We start from the raw sequence: 17,356 nt of genomic DNA, 5'->3' as shown, positions 1-17,356 counted from the left end.
GCCCATTAAAAATGAACACAATGCCATGGTATTACATATCTTGTTGTGGTTCATGTGAAAATGAATTGAAATGTAACTGTAGCACAGAACTTGCCTGTGCCAAAAAAAAGTTCACAGTAAACAAATGTGGCAACCTCTTGAACTTCTTACTGAGGAACATAACAGTGATTGTCCACACCTACAAAAGAGAAGTAGGGCAAGCTTAGTGTTTCACACTCTTATCTTGTTCATACGAGCATTGAGTTGACAGAATGAGAACTGACTGGTTATGTCTAACTTTAGGCGTCTTTGACAGTGGCCATACCCACTGCATAAACTTGCAAGACATTCACTTTTCTTGCCTATGATGTAAAAGGTCTAAAAATAACTTAAGTTCCTGGTTCTCTGTACGGGAAGTTAACCTACCCAGTATGGGGAAGTAAGTCTGTGCGACCCAGGGCTATGTGGTGAATCCATACAACCGCTCCGACAGACTTACACACTCAAATACAGAAACATATTTACTAACCGCTTCAATCTGCCCAGAATAACATTGACAGCTTTAGAGGTTGTTTAAACAGGAGGCATTATACAAGTTATTTGCAATATATCACACTTCCTTTACATTGCATCAATACAGCTGGTACTAGATCAGAGGTCTGGTTTCAGATCCCGTTTTTATGCACACACCAAGCATTCCCCCTTGACAGAATTGTCCAACATCACCTTGTGCAAATACTACCAATTCCAACACGACTTGAACCTGAATTATTTCCTTATTTGAATTTACTGATGATAAAACTATGAAGAAAATGGATAATAAAAAGAAGAAAAGGGGAGAAAAAAATAACTCACTAGTGCAAATAAACCTATGATGCTGATGTTGAAGCTGACGGTCTGCAGAGCTGCAACTGACGACCTGGGGTCCATGGAAGGAATGGTGAGGAGCCAGGCAGCGGCATACATGATTGGCGCTGAGAGAAATGTGCTTATAACCATCCCTGAGGTGACCTAGGAGAAGAACATCATCAGTAATGTGCAAACACTTGATCTCGATCACTGTAACTACTCAACCACGATAAAGAGCAATGCGTTGTTTATGAAGCAGCTCAGATGTCTGTTTTGAACAGAAACGCTCAAACGCAAACACCCACCACTTCCAGCTCCATGTTGTAATGTGCTGCGTAGATGGCCACGCTGGGGGCAGTGGGGAAGACGCCGTACAGGAAGGCGTAGTTGGAGAGGCTGGAGTGGTTCACCGCACTGGTGTTGCCGGTGTCCAGGAGCTCAACCATGTCTCTGCAGATCAGAGGCATCACCAACCTGCGGAGAACATGCCAAGACATGACGTCGCCACAAATAACACACCGGCAAAGTTGCAGCCATTCAGATAATTACACACTGCTTTATGAGAACAGCGGTCAATGTTGGTCAAAACATGTTTGTCACAACTGTTGGTCTGTATTTGACTGGCTGTCATTTGATGCATGTTGTGAACGGACCCCCAGACTGTGCAGAGCACTTACAATTTGGCCGTGATGAGGAGAATCAGCGCCACAACTGTGGATCTTGTCAGCTTCCTCATCTGGCCCACCATGGTCAGGCCCAGGTAGAAGAGCGCCGCCCCACCAAAAGAGTTGGCCAGCCCGTCCACAAACTGCTCCATGAACGGCGGGATCCTCTGGCCCAGTAGGAAGTGCGCGGCAAGTCCCACAACCACCATGAAGATGATGGGGTTCTTCAGCACCTGGAGCGCCACCGTGCCCACCACCCGGAGCTTGCTCTGCGGCTGCTCGCGGTTGCTCTGCCACTTCTGCACCTCACAGAGGGCAAAGCCCAGTGGGTTGAGGAGAATGAGGGACACGGGCGCCACCAGGTAGATGTACTGAAGGTATTCAGGGTGAGTGTTCCTGTACAGGGCGTCGACTTCGGCCATGAGAGGGGGACACACAGACACAAAGACAAAGAGTAAATTCATCCGAATACTAAGGTCATATATCCACATTTTGTATTCAACAGGATTTTGAACACTCTCTAACGTCAACTGTATTTTCCTGGGTAGGCCTACTGTTTATTTATTTAGAGAAATTGCAAAGATATTGAAAACCAGATAGGCGTCAGATCAGATGTACTTTTGTAATATTCACACATTTTGACACATCACTTACCAATGGGATACCCCAAGGCGAAGTCGTTGCTTTGGGTGGCAAAGATGGAAAACAAACCAGCCTTCGAAAACCGGGTGTCACGACTGGCAACGAGCAGTGTTAGGACGCAGACAACAAAAAACACAGACACTTTGGCGATGAGAATGCTCCAGAGAAACGGCCAGATGACGTTACCAAAGTCCAGCAACACCATGTTCTTAAACAGTAGAGCAGGGAGGGCAAACTTTGATACAAAGTTCCCCAGTCCTTTGGCTTGCGTGGATGTGATTATGTTGGTCCGTCCAGCGATGTATCCGCAAAGAATGATCCCAAAGCACTCCAGGAGCGCCGGTAGCAGCTTGTCGATAGACATAGTTGAAGGAGAAGTACCATAGTTCCCCGTTGACAGGTTGAGTTTATGAGAAAGAGCTAAAGAAGTGTCATCCATTGTGGTGGTTTAGAGCTTCTCAGATTGGCTGGAGAAGTGAAAACACCGCCAGGGCAGTCAACAGTGGTCAACAGAGATCACAGGGCGGGAGCTAATCTCCAGGTTATGAAAGTGTTTTTTTTTATTTTGCTAATTTTCACCTCCAGTATATTATGTTCACTTTTCGACTATACCACAGGATGAGTAAAAGTTCTGTGCTTAATACAAACTTACCAAGGGACGATCAGTTTGGCTTCCTAGCTAATCTTTTAAGGATAACGTTACTTCAATTTGTTCTGACGACACTGCTGACTTTGACAGGTTGGCTGGCTATGTAGCGTAGAACCTGCTAGCTAGCTCAAAAGCTAACGTAGCTGAAATCGTGGATGTTTTTAAATACAGTAAGTAGTGAAATGATCCTTACCAATCTCAGAAGACTAACGTTAGCTTTCGTCCATAGTTGGAAAATCCTGTCACGCAAGTAGGCTACGTTGAAAATGCCATTATCTGTGACTGCACCATTGGAACATTGTTGATGCCATAAACTCACCCTAATACTGCATTAAATTACCATTACTTGACAAGTCAGGGACTCCCGTTTATTTTAAGTTATTTTCCGGTGAAAGCCTTTGACTTAGTTTCATGCCTGGGATACTACAAACGACAACGTGCGCGTTAACACAACTTCGAGCCCATGTTAAAACACAGTCAAAATAGGAATCATGTGAGTTACTCCCCTGAAAGTTCGCCAATCAACAGCGCCAGTAGGCGGGACGAAGCCCTTCATCGCCATCTGGCCCTCTCGCGCAATAACAAACAAGACCAGGATCAGAACAGTATTCACTCATTCAGACACCTCAACGGACGGAGTATGTGTTAAATGAAACACAGTTACCACACCATAGAACAGTTACTTACACTCATAAATCTCTGCATTGCGCAAATTTTACGCAACCTTCGTGTAAGTTTCACACATGTTGTTCCAAGAATGGCAGCCAGAGGTCAGGATTGTACACTGCACAAACCGTCATGCTGGTAAGCACGTACAGGCCTACAGTGCTATTTTATTGCAGATAGCCCAAATTAACTGATCTTTCCTGCCATCTTTCCTGTCAATAAAGTGTCACTCAACTTTTTTGTACAATGTACAATGAAGGCCTACTATCAAGAAACTTAAAATACATTTGCTTGTATAACTTTAATGCGACAGGCATCATTTATAGCTCTTTGGAAGGACTGAATGGAAATATGTACAATTGAGAATAGTTTTTATGGAAATCAGTTGGACAGACAATACATGTTCCTTAGAGTTTCAGCTTCTAGCTCAATGTGTCGTTGCTCAACACGACAGTAGGCATGTGCAGTAATACCATAAGGACGAATAAAGCACAGAATTATCTTCATTTCATCTTATTACTGGAGGCAGGGGAGGAGATCCTCTCTCCCTTTTTCCTAGAACACAAAAAAGAGAGCCAATCAGACCAAGAGAGCGTTTCTGAAAAATAATTTGTTACAGAACAGTTTTTGTTTAAATATGTACTTCAGGCTATGGCTTAGAGTCATGTGCCATGGGCGGCCAAACCAGAATATTCCACACTGGACTTCAGTTCCCCAATGATTTATAAGTTATATGTAGTCATATATATGAAAAACTGTATAGCACCGTTTGCATATCTTTTGACGAGACTGCTGGGGTAGGTCTTGCGCCCAGGTACAAATGCCTCAGGGAGAGGGAGATCCGTCACAGGGTGGAAAGTAAACCTGTGTTCCCACGAGTCTGTGACAAGCATGTGGGAAGATGTTTACTGAGCTGTAATATGAGACACAACCATATACACATAAAACTATTAGGCTAAGCTAACTGTTTTGTGTAATATGACTTCAGTTACATCAGCACACCAAAGAGCCTTTTTGCTGTTGAGCAAACTATTAAAGCATACTATTACACTGGAAGCCATTTTTACTGAGACTGATGCCTTTTCATCTTTTTTAGGCAGTCGGAGTGAACATGGTATGGATATATTGGTAAATATACTGTACAATATTTGGTTATGTGTATTTAAAGTACAGTGTGTAGTTTTTAGTTGCATCAGTAGAAATCGAATATAGTATTTATAATTAAGATTTCCTAGTGTATAAATTACCTGTAACTATGAATCGTTGCTTTAGCTTAGAATGAGCCCTTTGTATCTACATAGGAAGCGGGTCCTCTTCCACAGAGTCCTCAATGTTGTTCCACCATATTTATACAGTAGTCCAATGGACAAACTAAAACACTGGCTCGAGACAGGGCTTTTCGCCCTTTTATGGCATCCGGCCACCGTAGGAACTCACACACACTTGTAAATGGAAGGGTATTCAGCTGGGTGCTATTCAGCAACCTCACCACTAGATGCCACTAAAAACCACACACGGTACCTTTAAGTGTCATTCATGTTTGCATCAGATTTGCCAGAATTGTACTGCTGTACCTGTGGTATGGTTGTGGAAGTTGAGAGCTCTATTCTCAATGAGAGGTAATGGAAATAGACCTCTAAGAGTTGGCTTGTTAGGTGGGAGAGGTGGCCCTGAAGTGGCTTCTTTTGGAAGGAGAGAGAATACTGTTGGTTCAACATCCTGTTCAGATACTCATTACTAACAATTCAGTCATGTAGTTATTTGAATTATTTTTAAACAGTGCCCACCTAAACTGAGGTCAGGTGGAGGTCTCTCATTGGGTAGAGGTGGCAGAGGCCGAGACCGTACCGGAGGAGGACGGTCATATCCAGCGAAGGACTGGCTCTTCTTGGGAGGTCTTGGTGAGTGTTTTTGCTCCCAGGGCATGGAAGGAAGAGGAGGCAGGTTGGTCCTGTGAGTAATAGCTTGGCACACAGAGGAGTTAGCAGGCTTACAGGGCAGAGGTGGGGGTTGGGGAGGCCACTGTGGAAGGAAGGAGGTCTTTTTCTCCTTTGGCGCCAGCAGAGGGCAGCATTCAGTAGGAACATTATGGAATCTGGGTAGTAAAGGACGACTGGTGTTTGGAAGTGGTGGAGGATGGAGAGAGTTCTGGGGTCTGGGAGAGGGGAGGCCTGGATGCCTGGCTGGCAGGGAGGGTGATTGGGGGCCTGATGGGCAGACTCCTTGTGGTAGTGGCACAGGTAGTTTGGTCTGTAGGCCACCAAGAGCTAGTCTGGAGATTGTACGTACAGAAAGGGAGTCCCTTCCTGCTATGCACACAGCCACAAAAAAATATTGTTATTAAGTATTTACATATTATTTTTTGTACAATGATTAATTAAGTCATTTGAAATGCACATGATTACCATTGTCCTTGTTTTCGACAGATTTCAGTTTGGGCACATTGCTATGCTGTAGTCTCTGTTGGACAGACTGTGTTCCAGTACTGAAGGTGTCAACTGTCTCCTGTCTTGTTGTTACACCTCCTTTGGGCTCTGCACACACACACACACAGAGTAGAGAAGACTCAGGCTCTGACTTCCTGCACACCAAGAGCCACAGACCGATGCACACTACAAGGGAAAGGCCAACACTGTGGGAAGCTGTCAGTTCCACTCTTACTAGCTGTCTGCCATATCTGCCACACACACACACACACACACACACACACACTGCATGACAGAGCTACACTGTTTAAGTAGTCTGCAGGTGTATTGCTTTTTGTAGTGCCCATAAATATCAGGTAAAAGCGATAGTGTGTGTTTGGTCAAAGTAGGCACATTAACGCATTTGAAGGTAAGGTCACAGTGTAGACTGAACTGTGTGACAGGAGTGTATTGCAACTGCAACTGCTGGTGGAAGGAGAATGTTATACTGAAGAGAATGCTACACTGAACTAGCCCCTACTATAATAATTCATGCGGTCAAAATAAGAGTTTAAGAGTCTGTGTAGGAGTCAGTTTAAGATCTAGTGATATCTTAGATGTAGTGGTATTCAAAGGAAAATAAGACATAGTCTAAGAGCCTGAGAGGTAGACAAAAAGGGCACATTTTTACTACTTACTCTCAAGAACTGGAACACTTCTGTCATGAGTGAAAGTTTTCTTGAGTCGTTGTCCCTTAGCTATGTCTGATAGCAACGCGTTTCTCCCTCGCTGCTCAGACTTGTTCAGTGACGGTTTCTCTGTGTTCGCCTGTAGTCATCCGCAGAACAGAGGTAGTCAGTCCATGATTCATGATAGCTATGACCATTCTCACCACCAGGTGGCTCTGAAGAGCTGACTTTAACCAGAGTACGTCACAGTAGAGTAGAAGTACATTCTGTTTTGTGTGTGCCCTTGGATGCACTCTATGATTTATAGATGTTGTATTTCCTGAACTAGAAAAATGACTAGGTGTGTGTAAATGAGTAAAGTGATTAACCATAGTACTGTAGCTTACCGAAGCAAATGTGGGGGGAGGAGGAGGAGGAGGTGGAGGTGGGACTGGCATCTTTTCTCAGACCTCCCTCTCTGAGACTAAGCTGTTGTGTCAGATCAGAGTCAGATTTGAAACAACATATGCATAGTGTGGGATAGCAGTTTGTAGCATCTTGATATCTTCTTAAATTCATCATAAATATATGTTACATTTTCTGTCCAACTGCATTAATTAACTGTTACCAAATGCACTGTATGTATTATGATAACCAGGGCTTTGAATCGATGTGCTTGAGACAGATTAATTCAACATTCCTGATTATAGCCTTAGCAACACCACCATCCTATCTTTACCATCCTGATGTTATTCTGTTAAAGGCACATGAGAGGTCGATTATGCTGAAACAACAACAGGCTTCAGCTTGAGGCCTGAGGTATAGGACAGCAGGAAGGAAGGCACACTGCCCAAAACCTCAAGTACTTCCTCAGCGCCCCAATTCAGTCCTCCTTCCAGAAAGTTCTGCAGTGACCGTACTCCATCCCAGCCCTTTACAGACCAGCCATCTGTGTCAAAGTCCAGTCTGGCTCTCGTCAAACCACCAAACTCAACTCACACAGACCCCTTTGTTCTGTTTACCCAAAGCCACTGAGTGCCTCTCCACATGTATAGCGTGTACTTTGCATCCTCAGATAATGAGACCTTATTTTCATACATGCAACTGTGATTTAAAAAATAAACACATAACTCTCAGTGGATCTCCCAGAGGGACACGCGTACCCCCTCAGTGACTACTCTATGTTATTATGAAGGGATACATCAGCACGTCAGCCTCGATGCATTTCAAATACAAACCCCATTGTGCCACAGGAGCTTCCCTTCACCCCGTGTTATATTATTAGCATGTGTGGATCTCACCGCGTGGATGTCATTCACAGAGCTGGAGCTACACAGCACACAAGGTCCATTTTATGACTCACACCCCCCACACATCATAAACAATCCTCCTCACATCTCCCAACTGTTTTCAGATGTCTTCACTGCCAGACCCGTGTTAATCTATGGACTTTATATAGATTGAGGCACTCCTAACAAACCCCCCTTTAGCCCCCGGTCCTGAACCTATTTTTAGCCCACTTGGACAGCACCATTTAAACAGTCTATGGAATGAGAATGCATACGCGTTCAGCTGAGGGGTGGGTGAATTGTGGACTTTTACATACACACTGTTCTCATTTTGGGTATGGTTGGCTCTACATTTGAAAGAAGAGGACAGCACATCCATGAAACAACCAGTGACACCCACAATACTAATGATACAAATCAGGTATATGCTGCGTGTAGTAGTAGCTCTGACTATCAGTGTGTGTGTGAGTGTGTGTGTGTGTGTGTGTGTGTGTGTGCATGTGCGTGTGTGTGTGTGTGTTAACAAAAATATCAATACATGATGTGCTGTAACTATCACTATACTCCTATAGCTTAGTATTTACCACACCACACACGCACACATACAGATATGCACACAGCACGACAACAGCATTGAGAACAGCTCTCCTCAAGAACTCTTTTGTAGGCTAAGTAAGTTCAATGTCCTTAGACATCAGCTCCCAAAAGATGTTGCTCTGGCATCACCTTTCTTTCTTCAATTTCCTCCAAAAACAAACACAACGTTATGCAAAGCGATGGACCCCAGCATCACGATATCGCCTCTCTACAAACAAACAAAGCAGATCAAGAGCTGTGCAAATACTTACCCTCACTTCTACGAAGGCACCCTCAGTGTTCAGCGATGCTCAAAAAGTATGCTGAAATCAATCAGAGTTTCCAGACACAGCACTTACTGTCACACAGGCATGACTGTGCCTCTTGTGAGTCACACGTTTCCTCATTCACCAGCCATCTTAGACACACTTGTGGTGCATCGGTTTTAGACAGTTTTCAGACAGTTTTCAGACAGCAAATAAAATGGGACTTGGTGCTGGTTAAGTGACAAAATATTTAGTGCAGTAGGGCTTACAAGTAATCAAAATGTCAAAGAGGAAGTCCAAACCTTGATTCAGTCTATTATAAGAATGGTTTGTAATCAAATAAAAAGATACACTGTAAGAAAAGACAATTTCAAATGAAGAGTTAAAAAACAGACTTACATTTTAATAATTAGAGATGATTCACTGATATAATAATGGCAAACAAAGTAAAATCACACAACCATTATAAATACTGTATACATATGTGCCCAGATGCCTTGCAGAGAGCAAGATTTAAACTCCTCCAGTGTGGATAGGGAAAACCAAAACATTTTTATGCCATATTTTTTGCTTTTCATTAGCTGAATTCTTAACTTCTGTCTAAACTCAATCTAACAGTAGGAGGGAAGATATTGTAACTCTTATTTAGCCGAAGGGTAGTGTTTTTTAAAACGTGTGTTAGCAGTTAAAAACTCAGCCTGACTAAGGCATAGTAGGAGTCCACTATCACTGATAGCTGTCACTGACACAAAGCACAAAGAATCACTCAAAAGTTGGTCTGTAAAAACTTCAAACTATACCACTAAAACACACTATAAATGTCTATTTATTTTTTACAAAATCCTGATATTAACCTCCTTTCCTATTCCAGTGAACTGTTGAGTGGTCATCAAATGCTTCATATCAGGAGCGTGGCTGCCTTTTAGGGTTGGAGGCTGAGTTCAATGAGGCGGCCAGCAAACACTCCCAGCGTGCCGATAATACACACGGCCATGAAGACACAGAGCAAAATGTGGTCCAGCACCATGGCAACAAACTTCCACTCCTCACAGGCCTGGTAAGAGAACAAGGGGAAGAAATGAATCTGACAGCAAAGAACACTCACAGAAATCTACACACAATACATGCACAGCCACTGACTGCCCCTGTAGCATTAAAACTCAAAATTCCACCACAGTCCCATTGCAAATTAGATAGATAGATAGATAGATGGATACTTTATTAATCCCGAGGGAAATTTAGGATTATTGTGAGGAAAATTAATGCAACCCCACACCCATGTATCTGTTACATGCTCTCTTACATTGTTGGACTCCTCGTCTGATTTCATGGTCTCAGCAATGTACTTGACCCCCTCGATGGCACTGCGCACATCCGGATTCTTGAGGATGGGGGATTGGTATGTGACGCTTGCTGGATTTGGCTTGCCAGAGATGTCTGAAATGTCAAGGTCGGCAGAATATATGCTCTTGTTTTGCTTCTCCAGGGATGGTCGCTTCATTGTAGAAAAGAACATGAGGTTGGGAATGGTATCGATGAAAATCTGGTGAAAGAGCACACAACATTTTTTGATATACTTTATGCAGTGAGGAGACATATGTGAATGGACACATGGATTTGACTTCCACCTTAAGAAATGAAACTTAAATGAAGCACTAAAATATTGCTGTGTAGATGACAGCACTGGGTCTTATTGTTCCATATGTTAAAAGCTTTGGAGGAACCATTCTACCAGTGTGACAGGGGTGCACACATATATATTATACAATGATTAGCTCTATTCTAGTAGATTAGCTCTGTAGTAGGATGGGAGTGGAAGTGTAGAACTACTCCACTGTCAGTCTCACCTTGCGGACCCATGAAGGCATGGTGTGTGTGCTGGGGGAGCGGTGATGGGTGTTGATGACGATGACGGTGATGATGATGGAGGCGATGACGAAGACCATGGTGAACAGCATGTACTTCCCAATCAGGGGCACAGCGCTGGAGGTGGAGGGGATGAGCTCCACTATGACGAGCAGGAACACAGTGAGAGACAGCAGGACGGAGATGCTCAGGGTCATCTTCTCACCTAAGAGCCAGCACATCCCGCAGATTGGAAGACAAGGAGATAGACAAGTTAAACCGTGTTTCCACTGTGCTTTATATAGAAAATATCCACAAACTAGTCTGCAAATACGTGTAAACATACGTCGAATTAAAATTCCAAATCTGTTTCTAATTCTAATTCTCTAACTGTAGAGGTTTCTATAAACTAGTTTACTGTAGTATCTTTGGGTTGTGTGCGGCCCCAGCATGACATAGCAGTCTATAGATAGCGTGTTACTGGAGACAAACATTGTGTCAAGGTCAATACTGGCAGAGGACATGTTTGTATGCCGCACAAGAGACACGAGCCAGCTGCACACAGCAGAAACGAATCTCATGCACTCAAACACTACTAATGTCTGATCTCAGATCAACTGGCACAATTGGTTGGGCAGACATAATTCAGCAGCTTCACAGCAGCAGACCAAACACTGTTCTGTATTGTATGCACAACCAGCTTTCCTTTCATTTCACTGTGTGCTTATAAAGGTCTTCTAATTGACTACAGCCAGTTTGTTCAAAGCAAACACCACTACCACTGGTGCAAACGGAGATAGCTGAGGTGCCTCCAGGAGTTTAATTAAACCGTCTATTAAATCAATACCGTAACCAGGAACACTGGCCTGGTCAGTGGACGCTCCTCATTCTCATTTACTTGTAAGAATCCGGGGAATTAAGAACCCATCCACCGACTGGTTCTTGAAGCCCCTGGTGATTAAGCACTCGAGAGGGCGATGGTGTGAAAATACTGCGAGTGATAATTGGACTTGTTCCGCAGTGCTTCACCACCCATCACAGCTTTAGGGGAGATAAATAAATAAATCAGACTCTGCCACTCAAGGTGATGAATCAACCCTGACTCAGGCGGAGAGACGTGGTTATGTGGGGTGGGGGATTGGTGACATATTGTCTTTCCCCCTCTGCAATGCAATTCCACATCTCCCCGAGAACTGATCCACTTGACAGGAGGGGGGAAGGCCTCTGAGACCACAGCTGTGTCCTGGAGAATGGGATGGGGGGTGGGTTGCCTGACCAAGCTTAACCTAGACAAGAATCCCACCGTGCAATAAGCAGAGGGCAGCTGAGACCGGATCTACGAAGCCTCACAACTCAACAAGAATCAGGTCTCTCCTGGTCTCTCACACATGGATATTGCACGGAGGGATAACGGGAGAGATCCAGTTGCGAAAAGTCCATAAACAACCCAATCTCAGGGCAGCAAGCACCAACACAAAGTGCCACAGTCCCACACAGATCAGTGTCACAGCTCTACCTCCACAGGGTAGCAGGGGACGGATCAGAAATAGGCGAGCACTGATGTATAATACATTAAAGGCAGGCTCCCAGCCAGGGCGGAGAACTGAGGCTTTGAGGTCTAAGGGGCGGGTGCAGCTGGGGGCGTGGGGCCAACAACACGCGCTGCCACATCAGTCACCGCTCTCTCAGTTGACACGGCTTACATCAGACCATCATGCCAAAGGGGCCTGCACCGCATCCAAAAATGACTGCGAATGAAAATCTCCTCATACCACTGTTTCTCTCTGAGTATTAGTGACATGTTTATTACAGAATCCAAAATTCAAATGTGAATTAGGCTCTCACTATGCACCGCTATACTAACAAAAATGACTTCCAAGTTTGAGGTGGACAGTGGCAAACGTCTGTGGTCTCTCTGATACATCACCAACATAGACAAGACAAAGGCTGAGATAATATATTGGGTCGTGCTACTGTGAGGATACAGACAGGAGTAGCCAGCAGGTCATACCAGAGTCCGTGGGCAGGTAGAATACAAGGCCAGTGAGGAAAGAAAAGAGCATGCAGGGGATGATGACGTTGACGATGAAGTAGAGTGGCAGACGCAGCATGAGGAAGTGGTAGGTGATGTCCAGGTAGGGCGTATCTGGGCAGCAGGCGTAGTAGACCCAGTGCTTCCAGCTGCGGTAGTCCTTCATCACCCACTCACCGCTCTCCATGAAGTTGCTCAGGTCAGGGCGGTCGCTATCCTGGTGGCGAAAGAGAAATAGAGCTGGACAGTCGAGGCAGAAGGTAACGCCAGACTCACATTCTAACTGACCATTTAGTCGTCTATGCTCGGGTCAAAATGTGAATTTATGGTTGTGTGTGGGGATGTTCATAAACCTTTGTTAAAAAAGGGACTCGAAATGAAAGTTCAAGTGAATGCTTATGTGGTAGTTACAGGGTTGATGACAACCAGCTTGCCATCGTAGGTCCAGGTGCCCAGTTTCATGCTGCAGTTCTGCAAGTCAAAGGGGAAGTGGAGCACGATGATCTCACAGTAGCTCTTGAAGATGGCCGGCGGGTTCCAAGTGATCATCCCTGTGTGTTCCAGCATCGCTTTGGTCTCGTGCACGATGGCAAAGTCACCGTCTGCACTGCAGGCGTCAGAAAGAAAGGGGCAGAGGCAGGAGCGAGTGGGAGAGAGAGAACGTTAACACAGAGAGACAGCACTGCCCGGAGCTGGTGCACGGCACTGCCATAACACCACCGGCACGTGCCAACCAACCAGAGCACAGGCAGGCACCCGTGCCGTGTGGCAGGGGGCTGGTTGTCAGGGAAAAACAGCATCGTATCAGACTGAGCATATGGTGTGTGGGAACCTGTGATGCCAAGGCCTGATTTAGCTCGATGAAATTTGAGACCCCCCCCCCATTCCTCCCCTCCCCCGCCACCCTGTACTGTGTGGAAAAAGTCATGTGATGAAAAACTATCAACAGTTCTGTCTGAGGTTGTCTGTGGACATAACAGGAAACCAGATCTGGACTGATAGTAAAAGGGATGGAAAGAGTCCATATGTCTTACTTGTTGTAGAGAACAAGGTCAGGACGCCAAATGTCCGTGGATGGGATTCTTATCTTTTGGATTCCTCCATAATCCTGAGGATCCCATTGTAAATTCACATCTTGCCATGCCTTGAAAGGGTAGTAAATACAATTACACAGAAGTTACATGATGAGATTCAAAAGATTTAAAGGTCATGCATCCTTTAAACTCAAGTCATGCAGGGCAACAATTATCATTTTAATTATGGCAGTTTTTTGGGAGATTCATACCAGCTGTGTCTGGTTTGCGAGACAAAGCGTAAGAAGAAAATGGAAGAAAACACACACACCTGCTTCAGTCTAACGTTGCTTGTGACAATCTGATTGACTTCATCCTGCCAGAGAGACGAACAAACGGTGAATAAGGGTAGGTACATTCATATGAATGTTGGAACTGGAAGGGGAATGGCTTTTTTTTCCATACCACACTAATGAGCTGGATAAGCTGCAGCCCAACGGTAACCACAACAGAGTCCTTGAAGTGATTGACAGGACGGACTACTTTGTTGTAGCCTTTGAATAAGGTTTTCACCAGACGCGTTTCATCATTTGAGCAGCGTCCAGAGCCTGGAGGAGACACAACAGCTTCGGCTTAAACCTGCAGTATTTATGGTAAGATAGTTGTGGTGGGCTGTGGCAGTGACTGTGCCATAAAAACAAAAACAAAAACAAAAGACAATGAAGTTTAACTGTTCATCTGTGTAGCCCACAAGGCAGTCTATATTTGTCTTTATGTCTGGTCATTGGGACTCTCCTGTTGTTTTGTGTAATGGCAGTAAATAGGATATAAATAGGGTTAACAACTAGGAGAAATGTCAATGTTGAATTGTAGCTGTCTGGCCAACAGTACCTTAGCTAAGCTGTTATGTCCATAATAGTTATTAGCCAAGAGAATTCTGAAACAATTTGAAATAGTGTATACTATGCAAATGAATGAACCCAAAAACCCCACAATTTGACAGGTACGATTTATCATGAATTCCTGCTGATCATAGTAAAAGTGATGCATCTGGTTTTGACACATACTCAGAGGATGTGTAAAAAGGCCATCCCAGATTGAGTTGCAGGAAAGCATTTGCTACTTCCTCCTCAAGTCTAAGACGTCCGGTAGTATTACATTTCATCAGAATCTGACCTTCAGACAAAATGTGCTGAATATTATCTGTCAAAACAACAAACAGTCTAACAGTCTCCTGACAATTGGTTGAAATAATGAACAGTGTTAAAAGCATAAATCAGAAACTTGTCAACAACAGCGGCTGGAACATCACACCTGCATCTGTCAATCATTGCTCCAGTTAAGATGCTTTGAAAAACACAGCTGTTCTATCCTTTTGTAAAGTCTTTTAAACTTTTCGACCTCATGTGTCTTGGATCCCCAATAAAGCAAACATATTATTTAGCTTGATGTTAAAAAAAAAACTTTTAATGTTTCATTATTCATAATGTGTTACAAATATGTGAGTATGTTAGTTTGTTAGCTAAATGTTATGAGACAACAGAAAGACATAGATTGTTTTTGTATCTTAAGTTGGGTGTTATTTCATTTATTTTTTGTAAGTTGGCATCAGGCATAAAGCTCACAATGTTCAAAACTGCACACGGAACCTACCTGCCAACACAAGGAGGAGAGGACACACACAATACAACCAGCTCATGATGCCTTTTTGTTCCTCCCCAGTGTAATCCTCCAAAAATCAGATCAGTTTTTCGTACTGTCTGAGAGTAAGAGAAGAGAAGAGGCGTCCATTTAAAAGTGTCTCATAGCAGACAATGTCTCTCTCAGTGAGCTCCGTGACCAGTGGCCACCGCTCTGCTCTCCAAACGACAACTGTGACGGAGAGCGAGCGGATCTGGGGGAAACTCCTCACTCATCTCACACATGCCATCACTCAGATGTGCTAAACAGTGCGCCAGCTCATATGTCACACACGTGAAGTCCTGGGCCTCACCCTCTTGTCAGAATGTCTAATCACGATTGTCACAATTTAAAGATAACAATACCTAGGACAGCAAACACCAAACTCTTGCATTATGGTTCAACAAAAGCCTAATTTGGTTTTCAAAGGAGCCTCTTAGCTCTAAATGCAGCTCATGCTTACGCACGGTTTAACCCCAAGAGATGAGCCCAGCATGTCAGGTGAACAAAAACTAAATGTCTCAGCAATTCACAGGACGATCAGATAGCGCCTGGGGGTGGTTCTCACTCAGACATGCTTTGTACCCCCACATAATGACTTCAACATCAGGGACGTCGCATCAAGACACCTCCTAAGTGTGATGAGGTGGGCTCAACGCTGGAAAATGCTTGCTTATTTATGTATTATATATTTATTTGTAATTTTTTTGCTTATTTATTAATTTGCCAACATGAAATCAGTAGTGAGGACCAAAGCAAAGTTAAAACACGTCACTTTTATAATACCGTCAGCTCTGGTTGCAGATGGCTAGGCACGGTGCCCCTGCCCCCTTCCTGGACTGTACACCTGCCCCTCCCTGTAGAAACGATGGGAGCAGGCGACTCAATTTCCCCCACCACCTCCAGCTGCTCAGTCAGCCAGACACTCACCCTTCGCCTCGTTCATCTTCTTTAGAGGCAAATGGCAACTTTGGGCAATGGCTGAATTAGGATCAGTGCCTGTCCCTTTTCTCTAAGCCTAAACCCTGGTCAGAGCACCTGAGTCTACAGCCCCACCCCCCTCTCCCTGCCCCTTTGCCAAAATGAAAGCCATTCGTCCTTGGGGAGGAGAAAAGCCATTCAAAATGTTCAGTCAGCCTCACCATGGCAAGGCAGCTGGGTCGTGCCATCCCTTTTTGACACAACAAGGCCTTTCAGAAAACCAACTCTGTGCCTTGAAATAGAAAGAATAAGGAGAGGCAGAAGGAGGGAGAGAGATATAGACAAGGAGGGCGAGAGAAAAGAATAGAAACAAAGACCAGGGTGGGTTTTAAGCCTTCATTTTGTTTTTCACATGCAACTATATTTCTTCAAACAGAACTCATTCAAATGGCATGCAGTATCCACCACAGGCTGGCTTGTCCCACTGGTGGGCAGTTCTGTTGTGAGATTGTCTGTGGCAGCTAGGATTATCTAGATTACCCTTTTCATGGCATAGATTACTGTGTGTGTTCGTGGGGTATTTACTTAACATTTTCCTTTTAAATATAGAAGTGTCAAGAGAGGTTACAGGTTTAGCATTCTTTCACTTTTTGCCTGTGTCTGCAGCCTCATGGGCAAGGTCACCATGAAGGTGTTCACACACTAAATATAAACCTGACAATTATAGCCTTGAAAACAAATGTTTGCCAGTACCTGCCTATTTAGTGTCCCAACCAAACATGTCCCCTGTTTAGTGTCCCAACAAAACATGTCCTCTCGAGCAATGGCGCGAGCATTCTAAAGGAATGGAGTGAAATGTACAACTGGAAATAACAGTAAACCGACAAAAGTCGTACTACGTCCCCCTGTGAATAATCGCAGGCCATTTCAATATTTCAGTATGCATTAGCATTTAGCTATGTAGGTCAGCATGCTGAGCACAGAAATGTCGCTGCATCTCAGTCCAATCAACAAAGAAAGGTCAGTAAGCTTACGGATCAGAGACCACAAAATCCCAAATCATAAAGCAATCCCATAATTAATGTGGGGGGGAAAATGACAAGCATGAAGGAAAGGCGTGTCGAGGCCTCATTATCACAGTGGATATCGCCAATACAGAATATTTCTGTGGGAACCATGAAAACTAGCATGCACAATTGAAATTATAAAAA

At 44.2% G+C, this 17,356-nt stretch overlaps 2 protein-coding genes across 4 annotated transcripts; both read right to left on the bottom strand.

Annotated features, from left to right (window-relative positions):
- Positions 1-6: 6 nt before the first annotated feature.
- Positions 7-3,466, bottom strand: gpr155a (G protein-coupled receptor 155a). Of its 3 annotated transcripts, XM_031559364.2 has the most exons (6): positions 2,978-3,465; positions 2,148-2,602; positions 1,506-1,905; positions 1,134-1,302; positions 835-990; positions 7-178 (listed from the first exon to the last, which is right to left on the bottom strand). In XM_031559364.2, exons 2-6 carry the CDS (start codon positions 2,572-2,574, stop codon positions 32-34), a joined length of 1,299 nt encoding a protein of 432 aa, XP_031415224.1. In that variant the 5' UTR covers positions 2,575-2,602; positions 2,978-3,465; the 3' UTR covers positions 7-31. The 3 variants fall into 3 exon arrangements, 2 of the variants coding, with proteins under 2 accessions (XP_031415224.1, XP_031415222.1); XM_031559362.1 differs by having other exon boundaries at positions 2,148-3,466; XR_004162797.2 differs by having other exon boundaries at positions 95-178; positions 406-990; positions 2,148-3,462.
- A 5,679-nt stretch (positions 3,467-9,145) lies between these two features.
- LOC105907962 (acetylcholine receptor subunit alpha) lies at positions 9,146-16,170 on the bottom strand. Its single transcript, XM_031578122.1, has 9 exons — positions 16,155-16,170; positions 14,010-14,176; positions 13,876-13,920; positions 13,566-13,675; positions 12,943-13,138; positions 12,511-12,748; positions 10,502-10,725; positions 9,958-10,197; positions 9,146-9,708 (listed from the first exon to the last, which is right to left on the bottom strand). Exons 1-9 carry the CDS (start codon positions 16,168-16,170, stop codon positions 9,577-9,579), a joined length of 1,368 nt encoding a protein of 455 aa, XP_031433982.1. The 3' UTR covers positions 9,146-9,576.
- Positions 16,171-17,356: the final 1,186 nt, after the last annotated feature.

This window comes from Clupea harengus, chromosome 2, assembly GCF_900700415.2.
Source record: "Clupea harengus chromosome 2, Ch_v2.0.2, whole genome shotgun sequence".
NCBI lineage: Eukaryota > Metazoa > Chordata > Actinopteri > Clupeiformes > Clupeidae > Clupea > Clupea harengus.
This window is presented reverse-complemented; position numbering and strand designations above follow the sequence as displayed.

Bases quoted from the DNA above. Each gene is read 5' to 3' on its own strand.
- gpr155a (XM_031559362.1), bottom strand. From the start codon at position 2,574: ATGGATGACACTTCTTTAGCTCTTTCTCATAAACTCAACCTGTCAACG. The intron at 1,303-1,505 runs GTAAGTGCTCTG...TGTTCTCCGCAG, and splicing joins CTCCTCATCACGGCCAAATT to GTTGGTGATGCCTCTGATCT. The intron at 179-834 runs GTGAGTTATTTT...TCTCTTTTGTAG, and splicing joins TCATAGGTTTATTTGCACTA to GTGTGGACAATCACTGTTAT.
- LOC105907962 (XM_031578122.1), bottom strand. The intron at 13,921-14,009 runs GTATGGAAAAAA...TCTCTCTGGCAG, and splicing joins TTATCCAGCTCATTAGTGTG to GATGAAGTCAATCAGATTGT. The intron at 13,676-13,875 runs GTGTGTGTGTTT...TACCCTTTCAAG, and splicing joins GCAACGTTAGACTGAAGCAG to GCATGGCAAGATGTGAATTT.